Here is a 16,949-nt window from a genome sequence, read left to right on the forward strand (position 1 = left end):
GAAGGCAGGACCGCCACCATGAGGCTATTCAAAAATGGAATGTCTCATTTCCAGTCCTTCTCAGCCCTTATATACCTTAGTACAATTACATCATTACAGCATACTGAATATGTGTGAACTAGAGAAGCATTATTATATCACCATACTAAGTACTAAGTATGTGAACTAGAGAACCATCATCTCATCAATTCCACTGAGTTAGCATCTTGTTTCAAGTATACTTTTCCAGAGTCCTGGCCCTCTACAGGGGTATCAAGATAATACACTTCACTTTTCTCATACTTCATGGCTCATCTGATTCTTAATTTAAACACTCTAAACCATTAAAAAGCACTAAGGTCAGACAAGTTAATTTAATCCAACAATATTTGCAACAACAGTCCTTTCTTATTTTTAAATATTTCCAGAAATTTCACCATTAAACATAATCACAATAGCATAGTAATACATCTCTCCTGTACATCAGCTACTAAGATTAGAGTATGATTCTATGATTCTATGATTCACCAGCTCTATGTTTGAGAAGCTATTTACTTTTGTCACAGCACTAGTTATGGTGCTGATTGCTTCATTGATAACAAAGCTAACATCATCTCCTCTTTTAAAATGGTTCCTCTTATCTCTTAGAAGAGTTGTGATTTGATATGCTTTCCTGTTGGGGATAGGAGTAACGATTTCCTCACATAGATAATGGCATAGACATTCTTCCTTCATTTGTTGGAAAGTGGTGTGGCTGCAAATGTTTCTATAGCTTCCTGAAAAGGCCTTATCACATTTCTCATTACTTTCATAATCACCACACCCTTGTTATTCATTATCATTATTTTGAAGACCTGATTAATACTAATGGCCACTCTAATTTTATGTTCTATCCACTTGTGTTTTCAGTGAAAACATAACCATAGGGACAAGAGAGGAAATTTGAAAACATACATGACCTATATCCGCTCCTATATCTTTTTTTCTTGATGTTTCCCTAGTGGAACAGTTTGAATTAAAGGGTCCTATCTTGCTTGAGGTTTTTCCTAATTCTTTTAAATAACTTTTTAAATACTCTAGAATGTTAGGCTCTTGACACACAGGTCTAAAGTTGGCCCTTTCTCCTGGATTGCCTTGATTCAAGGCTCTAGTTGCTGCAATAGAGTTTTTGCAGAGGTTCAATAATTGATATTGGTCAGATTTGGTAAAGATGAATTGAGCCTTAGTCAAAACAGGATTTGTTTCCCTGGAGCAATACATAAAATCATAGGGTCATAGATTTAAAGCTGGAAGGAATCTCTTAGTCCAATGTATTTTTCTTTTCTGTTTTGTTTTTGAAGGGGGGATTAGCATTGCTTGGAATAGAAATATTTTAAGGGAACACCCAGCTATAGAATCACAACATGGAGAAGTATAAGCGATGTGTCCTTAATTTTAAACAGACCTTACTGAAAGCAGTTCTTTATCTACTGGAGACTTCATTGAAAGGGAGGAGAACTGACTGCTGATCCCTTTTTTTCATTGTGTCACTAATTGGCATTTTAACTAAATGGTATTCTATCTTCAGATTTTTTATTAATTTTGGTTATATGTTCACAATAAAATCTTTTCACAATACTGGAACAATCATAGAATTTATGGATATCAAACACAAATTAATTATGAATGAAGGCATACTGTGTATTAATATATAATTTTGTATAATACTAACTTATTAGATTTTTTTTTAGTCCAGGCCTATGATTTCATTAGCCTCAGGGATTCTTAGCATGGGAACTCTTAGTGTGGAAACTCTGTTCATCAATTCATATTAGGTTATTATTCATTATGTATAGTCTTGAGAGACTATGTACCTAGGGTCACATGGCTAGTATATCTTAGAAACAGAAATTGAACTCAGGAGTTCCTGACAAAACAGCAAAGAGTAAAGATTAATTATCCAAATTGATACCAGCAGTCAGAGAAAGTATGTATATCAAAATATAAACCAGACAAGACAGAATGAATGAGATCTCTTCTTGGGATCAAGATATTCAACTCAGCCAAGAGAGACAGTCTCAGATCTCACCAAAAAGAAAATTATCTGAAGTTTAGTTTTAACATGCTAAGGATAGGGACATAATGGAGACTATCAGCTCTTCTCATGTTAACTTCTTCCTAGAATCTGTCTCTTCCTTCAGAGATCTTTAGAGAGGGTAACATGGTGCAACTTTTCTCTGAAAGCTAAACACTAAAAAATCCAAATATATATGGACATTCTTCATTGGCCCATCATCTGCTTGGGAAGCTTTTCTCCATTGGCTTCACTTTCTTCACGTTTCCCAGCATAAAAGGTGGGCAGAAGATCAAGGCACAGAGATGAGTCATCTAGATGAAGAAATCAGAACCTAATTTAGACTGCTGGAAGAGCTCAAACACGAGTTGAAAAAGGGAGAAAAGTCAATAGCAAAGTCCTGACTTCCTGAGTCACTTGCACATACTCTATGGGAGTATACTAACTCTGAGGGAGATCTTGTCATGAGTAGGAAAATTCCAAAGTTCCGGCCTTGATCAATTCCCCATAGAAGTAGATTGGAGAAGGAATTAAGTTCCTCATTGCTTGCTGAAAGTGAGTTTTGAGTTGTACTGTGAAGATCATATTGACTGATAGCACATCCCCATATTGGATGATGCATTGATGTATTTGTTTTTAGTCACTTCTAATATTATTATACAATTATGTAAACAGTTATGCTTCTAAAAGTGACAGCAAATGAAATGTAGCCAAAAATAGTATGAGTTTTCTGGAACAGAATGTGAGAAGAGTGATGATCTGTTTGGATGAATGTTGCCTGCCACAATAGGAATGGGGCTGAGAGGAGAAAGGTAGTTAACTTTCTGAGAATCAGAGAGCTTGACAACCCCTTATAGTACCCTTTCATGTTGAGTGATACAATACCAATTGACAGAGAATTTTAGATTGAAAGAATTTGATTCTTACTACTGAATAGAATCGGGAAAGTTGTCAGACTTCTCCCTGGAGGAGGTGGGGTCACCCTTAGTGACTATTATTTTCTTCAGTTATCTTTGAGAAAATCAAAGAAAATCTTATTTCCATTTTTCCATCTATTCTGTGAAACTCTAAATAGCATTCTTAAATGTAATTAAACAAGTATTTATCACAAATTACATGTAATACACAGTACAGGATACTGAAATACAATAATAAAATTAGCCATGATTCTTGCCTCCAAGAGCTTACAAATCTGCAAAGGGTATCAGACATGTACACAACTATAATGTAAGTTTCAGTATTGTATATTCCAGAGTGACATGAGAAATTGAAGAGAATAGCTGAGAATATAACAGAAGAATTTGTGAAGGAGGAATATAGTGGGAGGAAACAGTGGCATGACATCTTTCCAGTGTACTCCTTCAATTTTGCCCCTAAAGAAATGCTTTATCACCTGTTAGCTGGGGACCCCCATTAGTAGAGAAACACAACTTCCTGCTGATTGACTTAAGGAAATTCAAAAGAGAATTTCTGGGCCCATTTAGGCATTAGCCCTAAAGGCAATGACTGCTGTGCAATGTAGCCTCTGCATTAGATAATTTTGGATTTGAAAAAGCAAATTTTTCTTGTGTAAGAAGAGCTATTTTTTTCAGTCATTTTTGAGTCATTTCCCCCATATAACCTCATTTGGAGTTTTCTTGACAAAGATACTGTGCAATGGTTTGTGATTTCCGTTTCCAGCTCATTTTACAAATAAGTAAACTGAGGCAAAGTCAAAAAGTTGAAAAAGGGAGAAAAGTCAATAGCAAAGTTCTGACTTCCTGAGTCACCTGCACATACTCTATGGGAGTATACTAACTCTGAGGGAGATCTTGTCATGAGTAAGAAAATTCCAAAGTTCTGGCCTTGACCAATTCCCCATAGAAGTAGATTGGAGGTCAGATTTGAACTCAGGAAAATAAGTTTTCCTGACTCCAGAACCAGGACTCTACTATACCACCTCAGTGCTCCCTAAGGTAGGAGGGTGACTGGTCATCTAAATACAAAAGCCAGAACATAAGGAGTTGGCGGCTTTTTTCCTCAAGTTTGATGCACCTTTCTGACTGGCATGACACCATAGCAAATATGGAGCACTCAGTTCAAACAATGCTGTGTCCTTGCTGAATATCCTTTTGATGCTATTATTAAGCAAACTTCTTTTTATTGATTGGGTTTACTAGAAATGTTTGATTTCATTCCATTCTGACAACTGAGTGATCAGATCCACTTGAGTTGGTTATGGCCTAGAAGATGTTTTTTCTGTTCTTTCAATGTAGATTATTGTAGTCATTGTTATTTCCTGACTGATTATTTCACTTTGTCCATATGAGTCTTCTCGTGCTGTCCTGGATTCTTCATATTCAAAGTTTCTTATGGCATATAATATTCCATTACATATGCCACAACTTGGAAATTGACAATTACTACTAATTTATTCTGGGCTACTTCCAAGTAGCCTTTATTTGCCTTATGACTGAAAAAAAAATGACTGATAAGTAGACATTATACAGGGTCATAAATTAAAAACATTGGCAATTAAAACCGCATTGGAAAAATTTGAAAGAAAATGGCCTTCAAGGAGACAATTCCTACAATTCCTGACTTCAGTGGAAGTGGGCAGTGTGTCAAAGGCAGAATTTGCTGACATAACCACAGGGGCAGGAGAGGAAATAAGAAAACATACATGACCAAAGAAAATGGCCTTTGTTTATCAAAGAAATTCCAATTCTCTCTAGTTGTATACAGTGTTTGCTTTATTCTTTTTTTTTTCCTTTCTAAGAATGATGTACCTTCTAGAAGATCATAGAAAAATTCATCAATATTCCATCACATCATCTAGAAATGGAGAAAGCACCCTGTTTTGTCTTTGTCTTTGAACCTAATGCCTAGAAGTGACTGGCAACATATTCAGTGCTTAATAAATGCTTTTATGGACTTGCCAGGAAAATGAGATTATGACTTCAATGCTATCTCAAGTACTTAGTAATTATTCCATCACAACTAAAGGAAATACGGTGTGTCATCCAAGCCCATCACAATATTTTGCTGAGCGTAAGTCACTTGAGCATATTTGGATGAAGCAAAACATTTACTGGCATGTCCAATGGTTTGTCAATCAACTAGTGACCAATATTGCCATTATAAGTCATATATGGTGAGTATATTTCTCAAGGGGAAGTAACATTTATTGGCTACAACACTTTCAGAGTGGGGAAAGATTCCATTTATGCCAGGGCTATAGAAAAGACTAGAAGTACAACTACTACCCAACATCTGTAAATGGCAAAGTACCAACTATAACATCAGACAGTTCCTACAATTCCTGACTTCAGTGGAACTGGGCAGTGTGTCAATGGCAGAATTTGCTGACATAACCATAGGGGCAGGAGAGGAAATTTGAAAACATACATGACCTACTGTGTTTTTCCGATAATAAGACACTGTCTTATTATTTTTTTGGACAGAAAAACTCCAGAGGGCTTATTTTCAGGGGAGGGCTTATTTTAATGAACAGGTAAATGTGAACAAAAAAAAGTACCTTTCTTCAATAATGATCATGTTATCTTCTTCAACAACATAGTCATAAGTGTCCATACCCTGAATTCCGTCCTGGATGTCTTGCGTCTCTATTTCCTTCAGAAGAAGTGGACCCAATCTGTCATGTCCAGCTCTCCTTAAATGAATATGTCTTGTCCAGGTAACCTGCTCGTAGTGCCTTGGCAACACAGCTGTCAGTAATTTTATCCCATGACTTCTTCACCCAAGACAATCTTGGGAGGTATATATGATTAACCTTTTTAATTTGACCTTTTAATTAACACTCCCCCTTTATAGGTGAAGAAACTGGGACAAAGGTTTTTTTGGTTTTTGGGGTTTTTTGCCCAGGTTTACATAGCGAGTCCAGTTTTTAACTTGTCTTACTGACTCCCACTCCAAGTTTTCATACAGAAAAAAATTATAAAGTATTGTAAACATTACGTTATTTTATCTTCATGAAAACACTGGAAAGTAGATACTACTATTTATATACATTTTACAGGTGATTAAGACTTAAGGCTAGGTCTTCCTATCTCCTATAGGCTTGATACTCTATCCACTATCTCTGATCATTTATCTAGGATGTTGTGGAATGGACTGAGGCTTTGGGAAGAGGTTCTGAATTCTCTTCTAATTCTTAAGTGTCTAAAATTTGTAGCACAACCTTTTCAGGGGCTAAAAGGAAAAGTAGTAGTAAAAGAAATGGGCAGTCAGATGACATCATCTGCACGGAGCTTGGGCCTGGATCAGGACTTATCTCCCTTAATTCAAATCTGGCCTCAGACATTAAGTAGTTGTGTGACCCTGAGTCACTTTCATTTGTAAAATAAACTGGAGAAGGAAATGGCAAATTACTCCAGTGCTTTTGACAGAAAAAAACCAAACAAACAGCATCACAAAGAGTCAGACACATCTGAAAAACAACTGAACCAAATAAATAAATGGTAAAATAAGGCTGGAAGGCAGGCTTTTAACTCCAGCAATGAAAAGGGACCCAAGTAATTAAAAAGTATTTATTAAATTCCTACTGTCTGTCAGGTACCTATGCTAGGTAGTAGAGAAACATAACCCCCCCCCCCCCCAAAAAAAAAAAAAAAAAAAGCCATAATCTCAAAGAGTATGTTTTACTAGGGACATCAATGACTGAAAATACTGTAGTACAGCAGGAAAAAAAATCCTAGTTCTGGAGATAAAAGGATGTATGTTTAAATTTTACCTGACACTTGGCACCTGTGTAATTTTGACAAATCATTTAACTTCCTGTTAACCTACAAGGTAGTTAGGGAGAAAGATTTATGGTGTGGAAATCAGCTGCATAACCAGAGGAAGGCAAGGGAGTTAGTAGTGTGGAGGGAGGCTATTGCATGCATGAAGGTGGATCAGGAGAGATAACCAGTGTAAACACAAAGAAATAAATTGGGTGCCCTTTTAAAAAAAAAAGACAATTTTTTTTTTTTTTAAGTTAAGTTAGGTTAGACAGAAGTCAGGAAAGGAAATAATATATGCTAACCCTGGAAAGACAGTGTGGGACCAGGTTGTGAAGAGCTTTAAAACACAGACAGAAAAGCTTACATTTTGTCCCAGAAGTAATAAGGAGTCACTAGAGTTTATTGAGTAATAATATGGTTACATCATGATTTAAAAACACACTCTTGAGAGCTGTGTTAGGATGAAGTGAGGTGAGGAGAGCCTGAGGATTCTTATTTAATGGAGTGGCTGTGCATATAAAGACATCTATGAGAGATGGAGGGTAGAGGTAGATATGAAAAAATTTGGTTAACTTAACTCACAGAGCCAGTCCACCAAAAGAGTAAATTGATAGCTAACAGATGAAGTCCAAATGTTTTAGACCTGTAATGTGCATCTCTACCTTCCTCCCTTACCTCACACTTCCTGGGTCTCAGTAGCTTTCAGTCAAATCAAGCTCTATACAGTTTATGAGGAAATATGGTTCTAATAAGTGCATTTTCCCTGGAAACATTGTTAGGCATTCTAAAGAACTAGTAACAGTTCTAAGAAGCAGTGTGGTGTAATGGAAGGAACTCTGATGATGGAGGCAGGAAACAAGTTTGAATCCAAATTCTGATTGTGACTAGATATAGATATATAGATATAGATATAGATTCTGAGTAAGTCACAACCTATCTGAATTTTTCTGCAAAATGAAAATCATACTACTTATATTACTTATATGTAATGACAAGAAAAATAACTTTGTAAATCTTAGAACATTTATTTATAAGTACAATATACTTATTAAACCCACAATGGGCCTAATATTAGGTGTAAGACTACCTATATTAGAAACACAAATACCATTTCTATTGTTTCTAGGAGGAAATGTATGAAGTTCCAAATAATTTCTATAGAAATTAATAACTTGGGAACTATCTAGAATGAAAAAAATTTAAATGAGAATATTTTTAAATAGGTTATTCTAAAATAGGTTTACTATCTTTTCAATGTTCACATGATATAGTCTATCCATTCATAGCATAAATTTAAAAATTATTTGATTGTAATTATTACTCAACAATAGGCAAAACAATTAGAAAATATATGAATTATAATTATACTTAGTAAAGGCTTGTTTTTCTGCTCAGGGTAGAGCCATTAGTTTCCAAGAAAAAAAAATTTGTATATTTTCTCAGTAATTTTTTTTCCCATCAATAACCCAGATTCAAGTCAATATGTTTATGGTTATAAAATAGTAAATGGATAATATTTGAACAAGAAATGTAAATAGAACCACAATAAAAGTATGTGAAATCATGCTTTATTAATATGGCGCTGAAACAAATACAGCAGTAGGACAGGGTATTAAAAAAAAAAAACAACAACCTGACATTTGTTTGGAATTGTAGTGCTAGTTAAATACAACAAATGAAAAATATTTTTTCTGACATATATATTATGGATAGTTAATGTACAAAAATAGAAAGGGAATGGAAAAAAGAGAAACGAAGAGATAAATAAAACTTCTTACCACCCTTTTCTGATATATTACTAATAAGAATACACATATAGTTCTCATTGAGCAATATTTGTAGCTTGTGAAAGGCTTGTTGCATTTTTCACCATTCTAGGTACAAAAATGACTAATATCCTCATAGTTTCATCTTGGAAAAAAAAGGATTGTATTGAGAAACAGCTCTCCACAGATTGAGCCAGATTAAAAAAACAAACTACAAAACCCACTGAGAACAAAACTACTGTTTTCACACATCTTCTTCTGTCTCATCACCATCAGTCTTTTGTGGCTGTTTATTAATCCTGATGACTAACTCAACAGTTAAGAGTTTTGTCAAGCAGTGAAGCACCGATGTCAATAATTGATATTTACAAGCTACTGATTCAAGGCCTGTTTGACTTCCTGCCATCCACTGCTTAGTTTGTAGAGCATGCATAGCTCTTAAGTACATATGACAAAAGCTTTTATTTCCTCTCTTAGCTTTATAAAGGGTTTTTGGAACACTCAATAGTGCATTAGCTATTAATGAACATATCATACTTACTTCAGGCTGTTGGCACTGTCGGGAATAGTCAATTAGATAATAATGTAATAGGATCTCAAAGTGACCACCTACTGGTAAAACAGAACCAGCCTCTATAAAGGAAGTACAATAATTTTTTGAAGTGTGCTCGAGTACCTCCTTTGATGTCATGCCTATGGTAGTACTACTCATTTTGCAAGTCTGTTCAATGACACTTAAATGATCATCAAAAATTTCTGACAGGGAATCACCATTACAACCACAATTAATAGCTATAAATGATTCCTTGGCATTAATAATACCAATTTTGTTGGGATAAGAATATATGAGGGATTCGAAGTCTCCCTTTTCTTTATGTGTGTGTGTTAAAGTTGTACTTGAAATCTCATTCTCTGATTCTATACCTGACAGTACCAAATCTGGAGTGTCACTTAAATGAGATTGCACTGATGGATTATCTTTACTTTTTAAAACTGAGTCCAGACACTGTCTTTTAAACAAAGCTCTATAACCTTCTATCAAATGATGACTTTGTTTATTATTTTTAGAAGTAAAAGACTTTGAGATCTCATTTGGATTGTTCCCTTGTGCTTTGTAACTGAGATTAAGCACTTTAAAGACTTGTCGAAGTACTTTAAATGCTCCATGGAAAGCATGAATGTGTTGATCAGTAAGGCCTTGTACTGGTCCACAAAGGACTAAACAATGGGGTATAAAAAAGTGTGTGCTAAGTAAGCCAAGATGAACATACCTTTTGGAATTAAGCAAAATGGGCTGACAAAACTTCACTAATGCAGTGTCAGAGATGTAACACTGTGAAGTGGCCCATGATGGCATAAAAGATGACAAAGCACTGATTCTACAAAGGAGAGAAATTTCCTCTGATGGTATGCACTCTACCACTGATATGCCATTCAGTTTTGCATAATAAATAACTGCATCCTCTTGCTTCACACTAGACAAAAGCAATTTTATACTCTTACTTTGCAAATCTTTCATTATAGCTCTTGTCCTTTCTATAGTCCAAATGTGAGATGCCTGAAATTGTGCTTCTGAATTTATAATAAGCTCAGAACCAGAAGTGGAAAGTGCAGGCTGAATGGATTCAGTTACAATGAAAATTCTCATATCACCATCTGCTGGGCAGTAAACAGAAAAATCTCTATGAATAACAAGCCCTGATACGATTCTTGAACTTGAAATTGGAAGTCCTATGACAGCAGTGCACAATTCCAGAAAATATTCATCTACTAAATCAATTATTTCATCTTTACCATCTTCATGGCTCAAACACTGATAAAAATAATCACAAGTTAACTGGGAAATAAATTTCTGATTATTTCTTCCCACTCTTCCAGAAAAATATGCATCTAATAAGGATTCTAGTGAGCTCCTACAAATTTTTTTTTTTTCTCCAGAAAATGAAAAAATGGACAAAAAGTGTTTACTCAAATACTGAGCCACAATGTAGTCTAATATGTGTGCTTGAAATGTCAAAATAGCTTGAGAAATGTATTTCCACTCGCAACAATTTTTCCAATGTCTTTCTTGGCTTTTAATATTTCCCCCATAAGAACTCCTTTCTTTGTCAGTGATTGCCTTAAGTCCTCGGAGTAAATCACAAAGAAGAATAATGAATGTTTTAGAACCATCTCCAGTCACACTCTGATTCATGGAAACACAAGTCACTATCATCCTGTTTGAAAAAGAAAAACAATAAAGCAATTAAGATTCATATGACTTATAGGTCCAAAATTAGTTTATTAATTTAGTTTCATACTAAAAATATTTTCCTTTGTTATCTTTCTCTAAGTAAAAGAATTACATTAATAGAACTCATTGGAAAGAAGGACTGGATTAAGATAGAAAAAGAGAAATAACTTCTCTAAAGAGGTTACTGGAAGAAGAATGTGGGGACAGTAAAACATTATGTAAATTAGTAAAAAAATTTTATAGCATGTGAAGTTTAATCTTTGCGTGGAAATGTGATTTTGTTATTATTTTAAAATTTTTCCTTCTCACTTCTGAAAATCCTTTTGGATTTTGGAGACTCAGTTTAAACACTACCTTCTATGTGAGATCTTTTCTAGTTCTGATAGTTTATATTGCTCTGAATTACCTTTGACCTGTTTGGAATATATTTATATATATGCCTGCTGATTCCTTCATTTGGATGTAAGTTTCTTGAGGGTAGGCATTGTTTCAATATAGACTTTGTATCACCAATGCCCAGTGCTTAGAATACAGTCCTTCAGTTATTCCACAAATATTAATTTAATGCTTACTATTGACTCAGCTCTTTGCTGAGATCTGGGGAAACAAAGACAAATAGAAAATAGTCCCTGGCTTCAAGGAACTTGTAATGTAACAATATACCTGTTTCTCTACTCATCCTTTAGTCTTTATTTAGATCTGAGGTATATGTACATACATATATAAACAGGTATACCTGCCCATGTCTTATGTACATGCTTATATAAAGGCATCTATGTTTATACACACATATTACTACATGTTAATATACAAAACATAAAAACTGAACCTGTGGATTTCACTGGTATAGGGAATTCCCTCTACCAATGCAAATAAACAGCTTCTCTGTAACTCTCTGTAACTATTCTTCCTTTAGAGAATTCTAGTTTAGGGCACTGAAGATCAGGCTAAATGACTTCTCTGGGATTACAATACCATGGGAGAGGCAGGATTTTAACTCATAAATCTTCCTGTATCTATTACACTACTCCATATTTGCTCACACAAAACACAAGATAATTTGGGGTAAAGGAGATAGGAAAGGCAATAGCAAGGAAGAATCAGGAAAAGCTTCCAGGTGAAGGTGGAACTGTTGACTTCACATATATAAATTTCTTGAGATAAGGAGCTGTCATCGCCCTTCCCCACCAATATTATCTTATATATTTTCCCCTTTATTTCTCTAACTTGTCTGCTTCTGATCTTCCCCAAGAGAATGTAAACTCCTTGGGAAAGAGAGATGTGTTATTTCTTTGGTATCCCCAGTATGTGGTATATAGTAGGAACTTAACAAATATTTAATAGCTTTGCAGAGTTTATTAAAAGCTAGTTGTGCCTTTTTTTTTTAAGGGTAGTATCACCTAATGACAAGCTCTGTCTTTACTTGGCATATGTATTTACTTCACTTCAGATCTATGTTGTATATGTAAAAAAAAAAAAAGTAAAAAGGGAGCAAGGACTGTCTTTTCTATTAGAATCTCGGCACTAAATACATTTTAAGTGCCTAGTCTATGCTTTCCTTCAGGTTATCCACCTCGTCCCTTTTTTAGATTGGTATTCCTTTTTCTTATAGGTAAGTCCGAGATTCGCAAAACTCGTAGGAGTTTTGACAGACCGACTGACAGCTCGCAATGACAAGGGGAGGCGGAGTGACCAAGAGAGGGGAGGGGCGTGGGCGGAGATTTTGCCCCTACCTGGCCACCGGATGCTCTACGTTCAGCGTCTCTAGGAGGCGGCCACCATCGCGGCTGAACAACACGTCGCCCGTGGGCTTCGTACACAATACTTGCTGCCCCTCGGGTCCGACGCAGTCACCCACGATGCTCTCCAGGACCTCAGCCGCCTGTAACGCGGCTCCAACCCCACCAGCCGTCATGATGGCTACCATCGTCATGGCCGCTCTCGTGGAGGACCCGCCTTCCCGATTCCGAGGAGAACCGGAAACAACGCAGCACAAACTAGAGAGGAGGTGCGGTCTCTAGGAGGGGACAGGAAATGTGCTTTGTTTTGTTTTGATCTAAAGAGATCGAGGCCGTTCCACCAAACGTGTTCCGAGCTTCCGCTGAGAGCCGGAAGAGGATGGACTGATAACTCGAAGTTCCTCTTTTCTCCTGCGGTCTCTTTTGAAACTCCGCGTGCCTGATTTTGGTGCCTCTTTGTGTCCTGGCCCCCATAGGCTTTGTCAAGTGATGCTCTAGAGGGCAAAGACTCCCCCTGGGACTCTGGTCTACTTGACTGGCTGCCCTACACTCCAGGATGTGTTGGTATGTTTAACATACCATACATAACATAACATACCAACATAACAACCTGGCTCTCCGGGCGGAAAAAAGTACTACGTGAAGTTATTAACCCGAATTAAATTTCCCCAAGTTTGCAGTCCACAGAATACTCCTAACTCCGATTGGCCACTTTCCACGTCAAGGTAGTAATGTTCACTAAAGATTTAATTTATCTGCTGGAGGTGGTGGTTCCAGCTCAGTCCCACTTTCTCTGAGAGCCGGAAGGGGCGCGTCACCTAATTAGCAAACTGACTGGGGAGAGGGCAGACAGAGAAGGGAATTGCTTAAGGGTCACACCAGTGGTAGGTACTTTTAGTGTGTTTTAATTCTGGGCTAGTGACTGCAGTTTCACTGCTCTTAACACTATACTATATTCCTTTGTATTTTAAGACTAATAAATCCAAGAGATTAGAAAAATTACCTTTTAGCTTTCTTATGTGTACACACATCCCTCTCATTTGCTCACTTCCTGAAAACAATATTCCCTTTATTTTTAAACATCCCTTTTAACTTTACAACTCCAACAAAGCATATATTTTCAATTTTTTTCAATGCATATGATCTAGTTTTGGGGGCTCCCTGTATGGAACCAAAAAACATGACGAGGTTTAGGTTTTGGGATTCCCTTTAGTAGGGAACCAAATGATGAGGTCTAGATTTAGGGAACCAAAATGACTTTACGGTTTCTGATGGTCAGGGAGTTAAATGATAAGGTTTAGTGGTAGGTTCGGGGTTCAGGGAACCAAATGGAGAGGTTTGGCTCTACTGTACCCCCTTGGGATTTGGTGCAAGGGTAGGGAATTTTAGAGATTCTCTGTAAAAGAGTTTACAAACCTAAAAACCTAGATTGAAAAAAGGTTTATTATAGGGATTAGGAAGAAAGATTAGAAATCCTGACAGAGAGGCATAAAGTCTCAGGGAAATAGGTGAGGATAAAGAGAGGGTAACACTAGAAGAGAATATTATTCCAGCGGCAGAAGTTTCCGTGGCATAGCATGGCATGTTTAGAACCTCTGCCAAGAGGATTTTAGATTGGCTCTTTTTATGATAGCAGCTTCAGCTATAAGCTGAAGAGTGCTAGCAGGTGGAGTCCCAAGTTGGCTCATCTACTAGCTGGGTTTCAGCTTGATTTGAAGAGAATCAAATGAGTTTCTTTAATTGAATAGAGTTGGAATTCTTTTAGGTCAGCCCCACCTAGATAACTGAATGAAACTGTTTTGTCTTATTTCCCTTGGGCAAGTTCTCTCACTGAGGCAGAGTTGAAGATTTTCTCCTTTTAGAGTTTAAGGGTCCTTTCTTCATATTGATTTTTTTTCTTTAAAAAAAATGCTATAATGATCAGGCACACTGTAACATGTCCTTGACTCCTGTGCCTCCAAATCCTGTATTTGGAGTGACCAAATAAATGTCTCCTCTCCAACCCACTCACAAAAAAAAAAAAAAAAAAAAAATAGAGCACAGGACCTGGAGTCAAGAAGAACTGAATTCAAATCTAGCCTCACATCCTGCCTAGCCCTGGACAAGTCATTTTACCTCTATCTGACAAAATGGATCCACTAGGGAAGATCTCTGCCAAGAAAAGGCCAAATGGGGACAACAAGGGCTGGACAAGGCTGTCAAACTGAGCAACAACCAGAGAGAAGTTTTCCTGATGCCAGGACCAGCCTTCTAGCCACTGTGCTACCCAAAATGGCCTTATTAATATGCCTATTAGCAACCTTTGTGTTATATATGTTTATTTTAATGTGCCTATTAACACTTTTGTGTTATATATTGTGTTAATTTTAATATGTGCCTATTAACAATCTTTGTGTTATGTTATATATTAATTTTAATGTGTGCCTATTAACAATTTTGTATTATCTTCATTTTTAACATATGCCTATTAAAAATTTTTGTTTTATTAAAAAAATAAAATAAATAAAATAAAATGCTATATAAGAGATCTCTTTATATACAAGGGGGAAAACTTATAATGTAAAACAAAGAAAAAAAAAAAAGTACGGTTTCCCAGAGGTTGCTACAACTTGGTCTTTCTGTAATAGTGGCTGCACTGTTTTTTTTTTGTTTTTTTTTTTTTTTCTCCATGATTATCTCTTATTTAAAAAAAAAAAAAACTTTTTATTAATAGAACTAATGCCAGGGTAATTTTTTACAACATTATCCCTTGCATTCACTTCTGTTCCGATTTTTCCCCTCCCTCCCTCCACCCCTCCCCCAGATGGCAAGCAGTCCTTTACATGTTGAATAGGTTACAGTATATCCTGGATACAATATACGTGTGCAGAACCGAACAGTTTTCTTGTTGCACAGGGAGAATTGAATTCAGAAGGTATAAATAACCCGGGAAGAAAAACAAAAATGCAAGCAGTTTATATTCATCTCCCAGTGTTCTTTCTTTGGGTGTAGCTGCTTCTGCCCATCTTTGATCAATTGAAACTGAATTAGCTCTCTTTCTTGAAGAGATCCACTTCCATCAGAATACATCCTCAAACAGTATCATTGTTGAGGTATATAATGATCTCCTGGTTCTGCTCATTTCAGTTAGCATCAGTTCATGTAAGTCTCGTGGCTGCACTGCTTTAAAGAAGAACCTTTATTTCCTCTCCAAACCATCAGCACTATCTTACTATCCACTTAAGTAATGAATGCCCTTTTCTCCACCCTTAAATCTTTTCCCGAGATTTTCTGATATTTATCCATTACCTCATCTCTTTAAGAAAATCACAAAATCTTGATGAGTGGATCCCACTTTCTCCCTAACCCTCCTCAGTCAAACCACTTTGTTCCAGCATCTTAAATATGCCTTACTATACTTTTCCCCTTAGACCAAGGGTTTAACTATCTAAAATTTTTATCTTGTCTTTATTATGCCATCCTCAAATATTATTCCAATTTTCTTTTCAGTGCTAAACTCCCAGGAATCTCCATTCGATGTCTACATTTTCTTATCAGTTCCTTATATCTCCTCTTCTTTCAATCTTGCTTTGATTATCTCCATTACTTAACTTTCCAAGATCACTAGTTGTTTCCTTATTGACCACATCAAATTACCCTTTTTTTTCCTTTCCTCAATCTCTTTGGCATTTGAAAATAGGACCAGTTTCTTCTCCATAGCGTTTGTGAGATGTCACTGTGATAATTCTCTCCTCTCCACTTCTATTTTCAAAGTCCTGCTGTTTCAGTCAGTGGACTCCAGGGTTCTCTCATGTTTTCTCTCCTTTGACTATATTCAATTTGTCATTTAATCAAGATGACTGAAATCTAGCCCCAGCCTTTCCTTAAAATCCCAGTCTCTTCTTTTCAAGTGACTGCTATTTCACGGCTGTCTCTGTGATCCTGGACAGTTAGCCCACTCCATGGAATGAATTTCACACTTTTTTCAGCTTCTCAAAAGTTTTCTCTGCAACTGAAGTAATCGGTTTCCTCTGAAAGTATTTATAGCATTTTATCTACACTCTCATGGCTGGATAACTCCTAAGGACAACTTTGTATCATCAGTGCTTAATACTGACTAGTACTTTATTTCACTCCTTTGATTGTAGTTATTTATATCTTTGCACTTAATACAGAGGCTTCACACACAGAATATTAAGTGAAATACCATCAAATTTATATACTGTGAAATTAATACTGTGAATTTATAGAGCATTTTTCACATTTTCTGAAAATGGGAATTGGTCATTTTAATTTAAATACTGCTTTAGATATTTGGCTATTTAATCTTACGATACTTAAAACTGAATGTCTCAAGCTCTGCAATAGGATTTCCTCTCCTTAGCCTCTCTTTGTTGATTTCATCTATTTCCATGGACTTTTAGAATGAACACTGGAAAATCTAACTTTTTTGGAAATTTCTAAAATAGCAATACT

At 36.1% G+C, this 16,949-nt stretch overlaps 1 protein-coding gene across 1 annotated transcript; it reads right to left on the reverse strand.

Annotated features, from left to right (window-relative positions):
• Positions 1 to 8,308: 8,308 nt before the first annotated feature.
• Positions 8,309 to 16,407, reverse strand: BBS10 (Bardet-Biedl syndrome 10). The gene is made up of 2 exons (XM_052001335.1): positions 12,489 to 16,407; positions 8,309 to 10,738 (listed from the first exon to the last, which is right to left on the reverse strand). The coding sequence occupies exons 1-2, from the start codon at positions 12,686 to 12,688 to the stop codon at positions 8,767 to 8,769; spliced, it is 2,172 nt and encodes a 723-aa protein (XP_051857295.1). The 5' UTR covers positions 12,689 to 16,407; the 3' UTR covers positions 8,309 to 8,766.
• Between the last annotated feature and the right edge of the window lie 542 nt (positions 16,408 to 16,949).

The sequence above is a fragment of the Antechinus flavipes genome, chromosome 5 (assembly GCF_016432865.1).
Source record: "Antechinus flavipes isolate AdamAnt ecotype Samford, QLD, Australia chromosome 5, AdamAnt_v2, whole genome shotgun sequence".
Lineage (NCBI taxonomy): Eukaryota > Metazoa > Chordata > Mammalia > Dasyuromorphia > Dasyuridae > Antechinus > Antechinus flavipes.